The 15591-nt window shown below is 34.9% G+C and overlaps 1 protein-coding gene across 1 annotated transcript; it reads left to right on the top strand.

Moving 5' to 3' along the window:
• The first annotated feature begins 216 nt into the window (after positions 1–216).
• LOC148608531 (uncharacterized) lies at positions 217–3225 on the top strand. The gene has a single exon (XM_088545341.1). The coding sequence runs from the start codon at positions 861–863 to the stop codon at positions 3138–3140; it is 2280 nt and encodes a 759-aa protein (XP_088401467.1). The 5' UTR covers positions 217–860; the 3' UTR covers positions 3141–3225.
• The last annotated feature ends 12366 nt before the right edge of the window (positions 3226–15591 follow it).

The following is a 15591-nucleotide window of genomic DNA, read 5'->3' as shown; positions in this document are numbered from 1 at the left end:
TTCATTGTTGACAAAAGCAAAAATGATAAGTTGCTCAACATACACTGTTAAAAAGTAAATACTAGTTATAGTAACATTGTCGAGAATTTTTAAGGATCACTTCCAGTTTCTTTTTACTTTATAAACAAATGGCTATCGCCACTCCCTTTATATTTAGATACACAAATGTTCACAGCTTCAATGGGTAAAATTGCTTCCTGTCTGACGAATTATACACTTGACAAGTTTTTATTGACCGAAATGGATTAAGATCCTATTTTAAGGTTTGCAATGTGAAATAACAATTTTAATGTGGTGCATATATGAATAACTCTGAAATGATATTTAACGACATATTTTCATAGCGACAATGTTTTGTTCGGAGCCATGTGGTACGTGTTTGGGCCTTATCAACGTAGGGTGTTTATCATGACAATATTGTCTTACTTTTTAAGGTTACACCCTTATTACCGGAAGTGGAATTTTAGAAAGATACATTCTAAACTCATACTCGTATGCATCTACTTTTGTCAATAATGAATCAGACGATACAGAACGGAACTAGTTATATCATAACGTATTAGTTTCGGTAGTGACCTTCAACTTTAAGTGTACAACATTTAGTTATTATGTAACAGTCTTATTCTACAATGGACTTTCTATCAGATCATTTAATTAAACAGACTTGTCATTTAGTATGTTGAATCTAATTCAATTATACGGTTAGACAAAATAATAAATTGAAAGAAGCGAACGTCAATTATGGAACGGTTGGGAACTTTGTGCATTCTATTTGTGTGACAAATATTTTCACAGCTTAGATTATTCAAGAAAGGAACAAACGAATTCGGTTGAGTATATCGATTAAAACAATAGACAGAATGAAGGGATATTTGATATTTGTATGTACACTCTCGGTGCTCCCTTTGACATATTCGGTAACAGATCTAACTCAACGATTACAGACAATTTTGAACAGGGCAGACATCATATGCCCTCTCTTGTGTTACTTTATGTCAAGACTGCAAATAGGATTCTGTGTTTGTTATGCTGAGTTATCATACCAATATACTAGATCATTAAACCTTACTTACGACAAAAACACCCGTACATCAGAGCTTTCGGAAGGGCAATGGGGAACTTTTTGGACTAAATATCGTGTGGATTATACTGGTTCGCAGGGCAAACTGATAGAACTTCCTACTAATTTGTGTGAGTTTCAAAAGGTTGTAGAGATAGACTTTTCCTATAACAATATCAGTAATATAGACAAAATTAAATGTCTGAAAAACTTGGTTATACTCATTCTGAAATGGAATAGTATTTACAATCTGAAGAAAGAAACATTTATTGAATTGAAATATATACAAAAAATAGATTTGTCTTACAATCGACTGAGATACATTGAACCTGGCTTTCTATATAACATGGAAGGCCGTCTTTCTTTTGTGAATTTTTCACATAACCTGCTCACCACAGCTGACGTTACAAATATTGCATGGTCAAAACAGGAAAACTTCTGCGAAGTTGACTTTTCTCACAACCAGATTTCAAGGATAGTTAACGAATTACATTGGCACTGTAAGGGCAGTGATGATTTTGGACGAGGAGGCATGGTTGATTTTTCTTACAATAAATTTACCCAATTTATGAATTTTGCCGATATTGGATTCTCAAACATTTTTCATTTAGGAAAACTAATGTCTTATGGGTTTGACTTTAGACACAATGATTGGTTTTGTGATTGTAAATTTTACCCATTTGCATTAAGAGCTGTAGCAGTCGCACAAAAAATATACCGAGAATATTTCAAAGTTAGATGTCACTCGCCAGCGGAGTTAAAAGATGTATATCTCCTTGATCTGATAGATTCAAATAACCTGCAAAGGTTGATTTGTAATTTATCAATGGTGGAAAGATGCCCACCAAGATGTCGTTGCTTCTATCAACCAGATAGATGGAGGACTATTATTAACTGTTCTAATACAGGTCGGACAGGTTTGCCCTCCGCTTTACCACTATACAAAAACCTCAATGTGGATTTATCAAACAATGCAATTACCAACCTCTCGAGTGTCCTGATTCCTGGATCGAATAACTATTTTGTCTATGTGAGCAAGTTAGACTTGTCAAGGAATAAAATACAAGAATTACCAAAAGAAATGTTTTCCCTCCTACGATCTGCTTACTTTGTCAATTTCACGGGAAATGAAATATCAGGGATTCCTCGCTCATTACAGATTCTCAATCCGTGTAGAATTACCATGGGTAATATTCGAATGAAGTGTCATTGTGGTGACCTTTGGTTGAAAGACTGGCTCAAAAGTCGTCAGGAATGTATCGTAAATACTGTGATATATTGCCAGACATTTGAAGGATACGTTGACATCCTTTACCTGACAGATGATGAACTCGGCTGCAAGAAAGTTGATGAGTACATTCTTTGGATAAAAGTCTCTTTAGGAACAGTATGTATTATTACTTTTGTTTGCGCTTTTATTATCTTTAAGTTTAGATATGAAACATTCATTCTCGGAAGAAAACTCTTTAAGCATATAAAGCCCGTCCGAATATCCTCCCATCAATATGATTATGAAGTATATATATCCTGCAATGAAGAGGATAATGGTCTTCGCCACTGGTTGCTGTCGTTTCTTGTTCCGTATCTAGACCGTAAAGGATATAGAATATACCTTCCGTTTCGCGATAGTGAAATAGGCAGGCCACGAGAAGAGGAAATCATTGAGGTGACACCTTTGTGTCTTAATTATATTATATTTCTAAGTGAAAACTATGATGGGCCTTCTGAAATGTGGATACAGAAAGAATGGAAGTATTGTTGGAATAATTATAGGACGGATATTAATCATGAAATTATTGTTATTAATTACGACATGTTGAAAATAAGAGACGTTGTACAGAGGTATATTCGGGCATTTTTTGGACTTGGCTTGTCAATTGATTTTTCCAATCGTCTGAAAAGCTTTGAGGATGATTTATCATCTTTATTGCAGAAAACTGTGCAAACTGTGAAAGGGAACGAATCACAGAATGACTTAAACATTTCTGTTTCTAATATTTCTGTTGTATATACGAGCAAAAACATAGACACCAACTCCATGGACTGTAATAATTCTCGTATAAATTTTGAAATGATGTAATTTTGATGTATGATGTGTATTTGTGCCAATTTGTTTAAAAGTCTTTTAATTGACAATAAAATGAAATAATAGGCTAATATAAAAATTCAATATGATTCGAGACTATAGGTCTACTATTTATAAACTACAGGGACGGAAATGACGTATTCAATTGAGAAATAATTGTTTGAACTGATAATGAAAATACACAGCCTGTGTTATAGGAAGTCCCGCATAATCCCTCTGGTCCAGACATCAGAGATATATAGCCGTGTTTTATCAACAAAGTCAAATGTTACTAGAGTACAAATGGTTCATCCCCTTATTGACAAATTGTATTAGATGTTATATTCATTGTTCAAAATACCAAACTAGATTGAATATGTCTATTTTGAAAACATTATTTATGAGGACAATAATCGTGGCATCTACAAGAACAAATATATATATGTGCTATATTATACATCAAAATTTATGATGAGAGAATACCACCTTTACAATCGAAATCTAAGAAAAACGCGAAAAAACTGTCCGTGAATGATAACATAAGAGAATGAACTAAGCTGCTGAATTCGTGTTTTACACTGACAGATCCGATTTTAAAATATCATGGATATTTTGGTTGAACGAGAAATAGGTTGCAAAATATTTATTCTGTATAAATAACCTTTGCTCAAAATTATCAAGCCGTCTACCTATGGAGGCAGTCATTTATGGTTGGGGTCTGGGGTGATGTTGGTGATGTTTGATATATATCAAATACAACAGGGGTTATTTTTTCATACACTAAAAGAGGTAGTCGGTAAAGGACCAGTCAATATGCATAAGGGGTAATGACAGGGGTAATGCAAAAGGACGAATACCTGAAAGAACTCTAACAGAATTTCTTTTTTTCATTTTCAACTCTGATAGGACAACTTTTGTAACAATTTTTTTCAATCAAAAAAATGTATAAAAGTTTGTCTCAAATTTTAATACAAAACCTAATACTGTATCGTATCCATGCTTTAAATTATGTCTCATTTCTAATATAATACAGGACAAACACATTATATTACTGCATTGTACTGATATTTGTCATGAACTTTTTTGTAGAAGATATTACAAGGCATTTTTTTAACGAGAATATGAAATACGCCTGTTCACCCCCCTCCCCGAAATAAATATATTGACTGATATTAGATTTCTGATTTCAGGTTATAGGACGTAAATAGAATGAAAGGGAGGAAAAACAAGAGGGGAGGGGATTTGTGAAAAACTACGATTTCACGATTTCCCAATTTTAGGGGACGAACGTCCGGCACGTGCTTCCTTGGATCCGCGCCTGGACCGGTCCTTGGGATTATGATCACAAAAAGTATATTTTCTAACACACGTACCATTTCTATTTATATTTTTTGCCCCTATCATGAATCTTTTATGAGAGGCTTACTGTTGAAATAGATCTAAAATAACTTAAGCAAGTCAATAAACGAGGATATTAAATCTCCTTACATTCATACCGTTACACCACGATTTCAGCTGATATTACACATAAATTGCTTTTGTTCGAAGCTAATATTTTGTCTACTCTTTCAAAATATAAAATTAAATCTGTAAATATGGTTCTTCGTCGTAGTAGGTTAAATGGCATATGGTCCATTGTTATAGGACTAGTGACATTTGGTCCATCGTTGTAGTAGGATAAGTGACACAAGGTCCATCGTCTTAGGATTAGTGACATATGGTCCATCGTTACAGAAAGGTTAGTGACATATGGTCCATCATTATAGAAGGACTAGTGACATATGATCATTCGTCAAAGTAAGATTAGTGGCATAAGGTGGATTGTCGTAGTAGGATAGGTGGCATATTGCCATTATCATTTGGGGATAGGTGACCTATTCCCCATCGACATACTAAGATAGGTGGCATATGTTCAATCGTCATGGTAGACTAGGTGAAATATTATACATCGTCGTAATAGGATAAGTAAATTATTGTCCATCGTCATAGTAGGATAGGTGACATATTGTTCATTATCATAGAAGGATAGGTGACATAGTGTCCATCATCATAGCAGAATAGGTGAAATATTATTCCTTCATCATAGTAGAATAGGTGACATATCGTCCATCGTCAAAGTAGGATTATAGGGACATATTATCCATCATCTTTGTAGGATCGGTGACATATTGTTCATCGTCGGAGAAGGATTAGTGATATAGAGACCATCGTCCTAATAGGATTAGTGACATTTGGTCAATCGTCGTAGTAAGATAGGTGACATATAGCCCATCATAATTGTAGGATATGAGACATTTTTTCCATCGACATTGTAGGATAGGTTGCATATGTTCAATCGTCGTAGTAGGCGAGATGAGATTCGGTTCATTTTCGTAGTAAGATTGGTGGTACACTCCATGAGACGTTCACGTTTCCCATTTTAGCGTCCATGCATCGTTTATCGTGCGTTTACACATCGTTTTGCGTTCGTTGAAACGCACGCTAGGAGCGTTCGTTTTAACGCACGATAGAAGCGTTCGTTTAAATGCACAATAGGAGCGTTCGCCAGAGTAGGATTATTGACATAAAGTCAATCGTCGTCGAAAGCTAGGTGACATATTGTCCATCGTCGTAATGGAAAAAGTGACATTTGGTCCATCGTTGTAGTAGGATAAGTGGTATATGGTCCATCATTATATTATGATTAGTTATATATGGTCCATCGTCGTATAGTAGGATTAATGACTTATGGTCCATCGTCCTGGTAGTATTAAGTACCTTTGGTCCATCGTCGTAATAAGATTAGTGATGTTTTGTCAAGTGCCGTAGTAGATCAATAGATTTAGTGACATTTGGTCCATCGTCGTGGCAGTATTAGTGACATGTAGTCCATTGTCGGTGTATGATTATTTACTAGTAACCGGCTTAATTTGAAACATTGTTGATCACCATTGTAGGATAGGTGACATATTGTTCATCGTCATAATAGGATGAGTGACATATTTTCCATCGTCGTAGTAGGATTTATGACATTTGGTCCATCGTCGTGGAAGATTAGTGACATATGGTCCATCATCCTAGTAGGATTAGTGACATTTTGTCAATCGTCGTAGAAGGATAAGTGACATATGGTCCATCGTCATATTTGGATAAATGACATATACATGTAGTTCAAATCATAGTGTGATTAGTAACATATGGTCCACCGTTATAGTATGATTGCTGACATATTTGGTCAATCGTCGTAGAAGGATTAGTGAAATTTGGTCCATCGTCGTAGTAGGATTGGTGACATATGGTCCTTCCTTGTAGTTTGATTGGTGCCTTTTGGTCCATCGTCCTAGTAGCATTAATAACTTATGGTCCATCGTCCTAGTAGGATTAAGGACATTTGGTCCATTGTCCTAGTAGGATTAGTAATGTTTTGACAATCGTCGTAGTAGGATTAGTGACATTTGATCCATCGTTCTGGTAGGACATTTAGTCAATCGATGGAGAAGAATTTATGACATATTATCCATCGCCCTAATAAGATTAACGATATTGGTCAATCGTTGAAGTTGGTTAAGTGACATATGATCCATCGTCATATTTTAATTAGTGACATATAGTCCATCGTCGTATAGTAGAATTAGTGACATATGGTCCATTGTCGTATAGTAGAATAAGTGACATATTGTCCATCGTCGTAGTAAGATAAGTAACATATTTTGCCCACTGTCATGATAGTAGGTTTGCTGTCATAAGATCCATCGTCGTAGTAGGATAGGTGACATATTGTCTATCATCATTGTAGGATATGTGACATATTGTCCGTCGTGGTATTAGGGTAAGTTATACATTGTCCATCGTTGGAGTATGATTAGTGACATTTGGTCCATCGTCGTAGTAGAATTAGTGACATTAGGTCCATCGTCGTGGAAGAATTAGTGACATATGGTCCATTGTCGTTGTATGATTCGTTACTTGTAACAGACTTAATTTGTAATGTAATTTTAAAAAGGATTGAGTCTGCAACATGTGCTTTTGAAAAATCAGTAAGTGAAATCAATTCTTCTTAAACAAATGGGCAGTACATATTAGTTCTGAATTCAGGAAACCTTTCTAGAAATGTCACAGCTTGTATCTATAACTCTTTTTTAAGTAAAATTCGAGATAGATGAAAAATGCGTCGGTGTGGTTTTTGTTTTTGTTTTTGTTTTTTTGTTTTTTGTTTTTTGTTTTGTTTCGTTTTTTTTTTAGGGAGGGTTGTTTGGGTCTTTATAATTTTATAAGTACATGGATAGAGTATAATCCATGGGCTGGGAGAGTCCACCGTGAACCCACCAATTACCGAATTAATTTGTCGCCAAAGAATATTCTCGGATTCTTTTTTCAGTATACGCCTATATTTGTACCCCAATGGGTCCTAAAACCAAGATTTTTGTGAATTAATTGCTTGAGCGTCTTAGCATTTCTGGGATAGCATATGTAAACACACTAAAAAACTCAAGAACTCATCATGTAGCCCAATGTCTCAGCTTTACAATGGTACCACGAAAGTTGCAGTAACTCTTTGGGTTTTAAGGTTAAATGAAAACATTTACTCCTACCCCATCGAAAAATCGCTGAAATTGACATATTTTCCAATGTCAAATTATGCTTCTGTAAAAATGGCTTATGTGGCATTTTCTGTTTAGTATTATCACAATTCATACTTCTGGGGTTCTTTTGGTGAATTTTGTCGATTTTCGTAATCAGAATTTATCACCAAAACAATGCGAAAAATGGGATTTTTGATTTGTTTGTCAAAAGTCACAAAAATTATATTGTTAAAGTTATTGCTCAACTAAAACGTCTAAACTTTGGTATCATTCAATAGATAATTTAATTTTCTACATAAATAAACCCGAAATACTAATTTTGAAAAAATAATTTTCAAAATATGTTACAAATATTACCCCTACCCCTAGGAAACTGGTCTCAGAATCAAACATTATTCTCATTCACAGCATACTGACATTGTAGAACTCATATTTGAGGTATTCATAATTAAGATAATGATGTACCTAACATATTTGATTAATTCAGGCGCTTAGATTTTCCTTTTGGGGTGACATTGCTATAAGATCGGAAAAATGGGAATTTTCAGAAGTTTAGAATTTTCTACTATATCACCCGGTATAGTCTCTTTTCAGAATACAGTTTAGACAAGCTTTTGTGTGATACGGTTCATTGATATAATGTCTTAGATTTAAAATGAGCCCAAGTAATAAATATTCGAACTTGACCAAGTCAAGTGAGATGGAAAATTGCCACCCCTAATCATGAAAAAAATGAACTAAAATGTATTTTTTGGCATATAAACGGTATACAATAGACATGTTGGGTACTATTCTTTTAATTATCGATGCATTCAACATATGTTCTCATTTTAGGCGCGTATTTTTCAGTTTTAAAGTGACAATAATGAGTTTTTTCATAAAAAGAGGAATTTTCGGAATTTCATATTTTCTTAAATTTCACCTAAATTTCAAACAAACAAGCTTTTGTATATGCAAATACAACTATATAGTGTCTTAGCTTTCTAACAAGCCCAAGTAAACAATATTTGAACATTGCATAGTCCAAATAGACGGAAAATTGCCACTCCCTACCCATGAGAATATACGATATATATGATATATACATATGTCAGTTTACTTCTTTCCGTAGAAGGAAGAAGTTCGTAGAATCAAATAACTAGATTTTTGCATTAACGAGGTATAAAAAGTAGCCAAAAATTACAAAAATGCTTCAGTTTATTTTTTGGCGACAAAAAGATTCGTAAATGGGAAGTATAAGGGTAACTGAAAATTATATTTTGGTTGATGAGTGGGGGTGCACAGGTACTTATCTCAGCCCACGTACTAGTAAGAATGTTATACTCCACTGTTGCATGCTTGAGATCGGTAGGTTCGATTCTCGGCCAAAAACGCGCTGAATAAGAAGATAAGAAAGCTGGCGCGGATCCAAGGACGGACGCACCGCGCGTACGCCTACCTGAAATTTTGAGAAAAAATAGCATGAAATCGATGCTACTGCTACCAGTGGTACACTTATTCAAAGTTAAAACACAAAACATTCACTTCAAGTATGTATACTAAAATCTTATAGTCTTAATTTGACCCATGAATAATCAACCTATCAATTTATATTTGGGATACTTGACTTTATTGATAGTGATGACCTTAAGGTCATCTGTATTGTAAAAAACATAAGTTAAAGCGATAAAGTAATTATATCTAATACTGGTAGTCTCGGCTGAAAACATATGACATTTTCTAATAAAATTTTGAACGAAGGCCATAAATTTCCCCCTTAAAAAGTTGATAAAGAAAACATATTTCTTTTTGAATAGCCGGTAGCAACAACAATGAACGCCAGATAGTATATATTCTTAGGTATATATCATCGAAACTCAGAATTTTCCCGCAATACGCTAATTTCGCGGAATAAAAGACGTTCACAACCCTGACGCCACTGACAAATATGCAGAATGAATAAAACATAACTATATACAACAATATTCTATAACAAGACTAATTTACTCAAAACACGGAATTTAAACTCGTATCTAGCCAGTCTTTGTATAAAAATTAATGTACGCCAAAAGAACGATAACTCTACTTTGGCGGAAAATGTAGACGTCAAAACAGCGACAGACTTCTGTTAAAATGATAATAATTAATAACTAAAATGGTAAGACAATGCTAAACCATTATCCCTAAGTATATTTTTGTCTTTCCAACATACTTCAGGATAATTAATATATGTGAAAACGTATTTCACAACCCCCTCAAAAAAAATAATTTCGTCCTCGAAATTCAAAAGGAAAAATTTCTTTGAAGAAACGATAATGAAAATTTATTGTAATCTTTTTTCTTTAGAACAAATGAAATATCCAAGTAAGTGCTGAGGCATTCACCCCCTTAAAGTACCTACGAAGATGTAGTTACCTTTAAATAATCGACTTAAATTATATGAACAAAATTTTGCTCAAAATAAAAATAGTACAATATAAAATACTGTGGTAACAATATCAACACACATTGTTTACAAATATCCACAAGAAATATAAATAAACTTAAAACAGTTTCTGGACAACGCTTTTCATCTTCTTTTTTTTTCTGGTTCATCTCTTTCGGAATCAAATTTTTTATTGTTCTTATATAATTGATAGTCTTGATTCTCATAAAATCTAAGTTTCCGTCTCAAAATTTCGATTTCATTGTCCTTGTGTCTCACATTCCTTTCAAGAACGCGGACTTTGACATCCTTTTTCACAAGTTCTTCCTTCAGAAATTTAACTTCATCTGATCTATGCTTGAGTGTAGTTTCATTTCCGGCTATAAAATCAGCAAATCTAGTTAGCTCTGCCTGATGTGAACCCTTTAGTATATTCATTTCAGCTTTTAATTCTTTGTAGTTTTGAAATGTTCCATCAGTCTGGCATTCGATGGTTGAAAAAGAGAACTCTGTGCTAAATTTCCGGATCTGAAATTCGAATTCTGAGCTGTCTTTCGCCTCACCCTCAGAGTCGCTTTTAGCTTCTTCTGGCAATGCTGATTTTAGAATGGCGTCAACAGAACGGTCTGTACCGAGAACAACAAAATACGGAATAAGGAATACTTTCAAAAAATCTTGTTCTTTATCTGTCAAATCTGCAATGGCATCTTTATGCTTCCTATATGTTGACACATCTCTCTCCAACAATCTCAAAGTTGTAGTTCTATAATGGCACAGGGTACAGTAATAAGGGACTCTTTCCTCCTCCACATGAGTTACCAGTACATGATGAACCATATCTCTCTTATTCAATTCCACGAGGCAATCATTCCAATTACAGACGTACACATCAGACATTACTTCTAACAGTAAGTTTAATTATTTTTAAATGAACAAATACTGACAGCAGGTACCCCTGACTTAAATCAGCTAATATAAAATCTTCTTTCGGACGTCCTGGACCCAAGAAGGAATATCGTTTGATAGAAACAACTTCAATTTGTCATGATGAACAGTATCAACCGTCTAAATTGAATCTTATACAGAACTGGACCCAAAGTATCAATAACAACATATGGACCAGACCACTTTTCTTCCAGCTTCTTAGAAGAACTGTTGAACTTATAGACAAGGGAACCCTTAGAAAATTGGGTCTGTGAAAGAGGAGTATCATAATTCTATTTCTGTACCGCAGCAGTCGAATTTAAGTGTTGTCTAGCTAAATGGTAGACATCCTCCAATTTGTCTGTAACATGAGCTCAGTAAGTATCAGTATCAGTATTTGAATGGCCCTTAGGCAGAGGAAACATCAACTGGTTTGGCATCAAAACCTCTCTACCGAACATAAGCATATTCGGAGAAAACCCCGTAGCTGGATGTGGGAGGCTTCTATCAGCAGACATAAGAATTCCAATATAAGAATCCCAGGTACGAACATTCTTATCAACAAAGCTACGGATCCTTTTTTGTAAGGTCCCATTAAATTTTTCTATTATTCCATTAGAACAAGGCCTATAAGATGTAGTTCTTGTTTCCTTTATATCAAATAATTTGCAAATCTCAGCAAAAAGATTGCTCTAAAAATTAGTACCTCTATCAGAATGTAATTCAAAAGTTCCAAACCGAGATATGAACTCATGGACCAGTTTCTCAGCAACAACTTCACCTTGTTGGTTTGGAAGGAGGTACGCTTCCATCCAGCAAGTAAAATGATCTCCGATCACTAATATATATTTATTGTTTCTTTGACTTTTTGGTAGAGGACCAATGATATCAATCCCAATGCGATCCATCGGATGACCAACTAAATACTTTTGAAGGGCAGCCTTTGTTTTTATATTAAATGACTTAACTCTGTTGCAAACATCACAACTTTTGATATGTAATTTCACATCTTCACTCATTTTATACCAATGAAAGTGACTTTTTGTCTTTGAAACAGTTTTACTAATTCCAAAATGTGCCGCGCACATAGCATCATGACAATCTTTAATGACCTCTTTCTTTATATTTTAGGTACCAAAAGCTGATAAGAAGGTACAGAAATGTCTGAAAGAGAACGCTTCTGGAAAATGACACCATTTTGTTTCTCTAGATGATTAAAGTTTAATCAATAAATTCCGAACAGCGGGGCTAAATGCAGCAGCATCATCTCTGCTAGGCTGACCACTGTCAAACCACTCATGGACATATTTCAAAACTTCATCTTCCCTTTGAAAGATTTCAACTTCCTCATCTGAATGACCTTGTAGCCAGTTACATTGAGGACGAGTTTATGTTTGACTCCTGGTTACAACTCGAATTATATCACTGGTATGACCTAAATTTCCAACGTCATCAATATCAGTTTTAAAATCTGACCATTCATCATTTAGAGATTGAAAATAAGAGCAATGAGGATCAACTTTTCCCTCGATTTGATGTTTCCAAAGAGGTTCTTCAGCATCTTATATTACACATTATATTGTGAGAGAGTCTCTATCCACCTAGCTAATTGACCTTGTGGATTTTTAAAACTAAATAGCCAACAAAGAGAGCCATGATCTGTTCGTAACAGAAATTTCCTCCCCATTAGAAAGTGGCGAAACTGGTGAATGAAAGTAATGACAGCAAGACGCTCACGTCTAATGACGCGATAGCGTTGTTGTGGCTTATCAAGTTTCTTTGAGCCAAATGCAATTACTTTTTCCTTGTTATTTTGAACTTGAGATAAGACTGCGCCTATTCCTACATTAGAAGCGTCTGTAGCTAAGATGAATAACCCTTTAGAAAGAGGATATGCTAGTATAGGAGCTTCACATAATGCCTTTTTCAGTAACAGAAAGGACTCATTACAAGCTTTAGACCACTCAAATAGAACATCTTTCTTTGTCAGTGAACTAAGAGGAGAAGCGACTTCACTGAATTTTGATACAAATTGTCAGTAATAGTTACAGAGCCCAAGAAATCTCTGAACTTCCTTGACTGAACAAGGTGTTTTCCCATTTTTCACAGAATCTATCATCTTTTGTTTGGGTTTAATACCTTCTTTACAAACAACGTGTCCCAAATAAACAACTTCATCTTTAATGAATTCACACTTGGATGGTTTAAGCTTCAAATCAGCATTTTTCAAGCGAGACAGAACTTCTATCAATTTGACAAAATGTTCATCAAGATTTGAACTATATAAAATGATATCATCCAGATATATTAAAAGAGTCTTCCATTGCATGCCTCTAAATACTAACTGCATATATCTTTGGAAGGTTGAGGGGGCATTACAAAGACGAAAAGGCATTTTGGGGTATTCAAACAGACCATATTTTGTAATAAAGGCCGTTTTGTGACGATCTACAGATGCCACTTCAAGTTGCCAATAGCCAGACTGTAAATCCATCACAGAAAAAACATTTGCATCAGCAAGACAATCTAAGCACATAAAAATTTTTGGTAAGGGATAGGCATCTTTAATAGTACAATTATTAAGACGTCTATAATCTATACACCACCTTACTGACATATCTTTTTTTCTAACTAAGCACATAGGTGAGGCCCAACTAGATTTAGATGGCACAACAACTCCATTGGCAATTTGATCTTGCAAATATTTTTCCTCCTCACCTTCCAAACCTCGAGGTGTCCTTCTTAAAGGCTGTCTAACAGGCCTTGTCCCTGAGGTATCAATTTTATGTGAAATAACTGAGCAAGAACCAAGATCTAATTTGTTTTAGCAAAGGCATTAGCATTATTCAACAAAACCTCAGCTAACTTAACCTTGTGTTTTTGATCAACAAGTTTCTCTGCACTTTTATCAAACGACTCAACAAAATGTTCTGGTACTTTAGGAACTTCGGCCAAATCTCTTTCATTAGCAAAACAATCTGAAGAAATTTTACTACACTTCCAATCATCAGGAATAAAAGGATCAAATATATTCGGTTGGTTAATAGAATTAGCAATTGAATTATCATACATTGAAGTTTCATTCTTTACCTCAGAATCAATATTTTCAAAATGCACTACAGGATGTAACTCGCCAATCAAATAGTTTTTCTTTATTTTGATAGGAGTATTCTCAAGATTTACAATGCGAACTGGTACAGTTTTCTGATAAGGGTCTACTAAACATCTAGCAACCAACAAATTCATGTCATCTTCAAATAGAGGCTCAATGCTACAATATCTAGTATCCATAACTTCAGAGTTAACACTACGACCTGGTAGAATAACTTCACTGTTAGGAGGAATAGTCACCGTTTCCTTTAAACGTACACGTGCAACTTTATCAGCCCTACGAGTGACATCACAATTAACCCATTCTCTTTCAACCTGCAAACCTCTCCTTGTATTTATGGTGATATCCTTGTCATCAATAACGTCACAAACAAGTAGTATATCGTCCCCTATTGGTGCAACAAAAAATGACTAATCAAATTGTAAAGAACAAATTTGTACTGAAACATCAGCAACACCTGAAGTACTCATTTTCCTTCCAGCCTCTGCTACAACCAGGTTTCTCCGAGCCTGATAAAGACATGGACGATTTACCTCAGGAATTCGATAATAAGCAGACTTGCTCATAACAGTCACCTCTGCCCCTGTATCGACAACAGCATTAACCACTGCACCATCAACAGGAACCTTCAATGTAATTTCTCTAACTCTATCTATAACAATATCTGCATCACCCAGTTCACCATCAAAATCAACAAATTTACAAGGATTTTCATCAGCTAATTCCAAAACCCCGGAAGGCTTTGAATTACTACTATCATTCACTACAACACTAGAATGTTTCCTCCTCAGTAGGAACAGTGAGAGTATCTACGTGGAAAACCAACCTTTGAACAATTATCCAAGCCATGTGTCAGAGGTTCATTTCCATCAATAGTTACCTGGGCCAAGTCTTGGCCGTCAGCCTTAGCCCCAACTAGTTTAAGGACTTATCATCAGCACTCACATTCTTGCCTTTGCATTTACCATAATTTTCTTCGATCCTATTTCTCTTATCATCATTACTCTGTCCTGAGTTACCTCTTTTCTCCTTGTTTTGACGACAAAATCTGCTTGTATGACCCTTTTCATTGCATTTTAACAAGTAATTTCAGCATATCGTGCCCTTTTTTCCTCACGACTTTTGTATTACCTCTGTTACCAACATTTTGTTGCAATGTAGCAGCTAATTTACTTATTTTACCTGTTAAATTGCTTATCTGATTCTTCACCTCTTTGAATTTGTCTTCTGTGACAAATTGCTTACTATTACCAACCTTACAAATTTCATCAGTCATCTTCCTCTATTTGCTTATACTCAATTGGCGTTTGTTTCCATTTCTACAACACTCATGCCAGGTTATGAGTTGCAAAGTTTCATCAATCGTCTTTGGTTGTTTTGTTCTTACCTCATATGATAGGTTCTGATCTATCAACCCTCTTAAAATGTGCTCAATAGTAAGTGTGGTCACTAAATGAGGTGGAC

The sequence above is a fragment of the Perna viridis genome, chromosome 9 (assembly GCF_037379345.1).
Source record: "Perna viridis isolate PV_CMFRI_1.1 ecotype Kerala chromosome 9, ASM3737934v1, whole genome shotgun sequence".
In the NCBI taxonomy this organism is placed as follows: Eukaryota; Metazoa; Mollusca; class Bivalvia; order Mytilida; family Mytilidae; genus Perna; species Perna viridis.
Note: the sequence above shows the minus strand (reverse complement) of the source record. Positions and strands in the feature narration are given on the sequence as shown.

What these genes read in the sequence shown, in the direction of transcription:
- LOC148608531 (XM_088545341.1), top strand. Translation starts at nt 861, where the DNA reads ATGAAGGGATATTTGATATTTGTATGTACACTCTCGGTGCTCCCTTTG.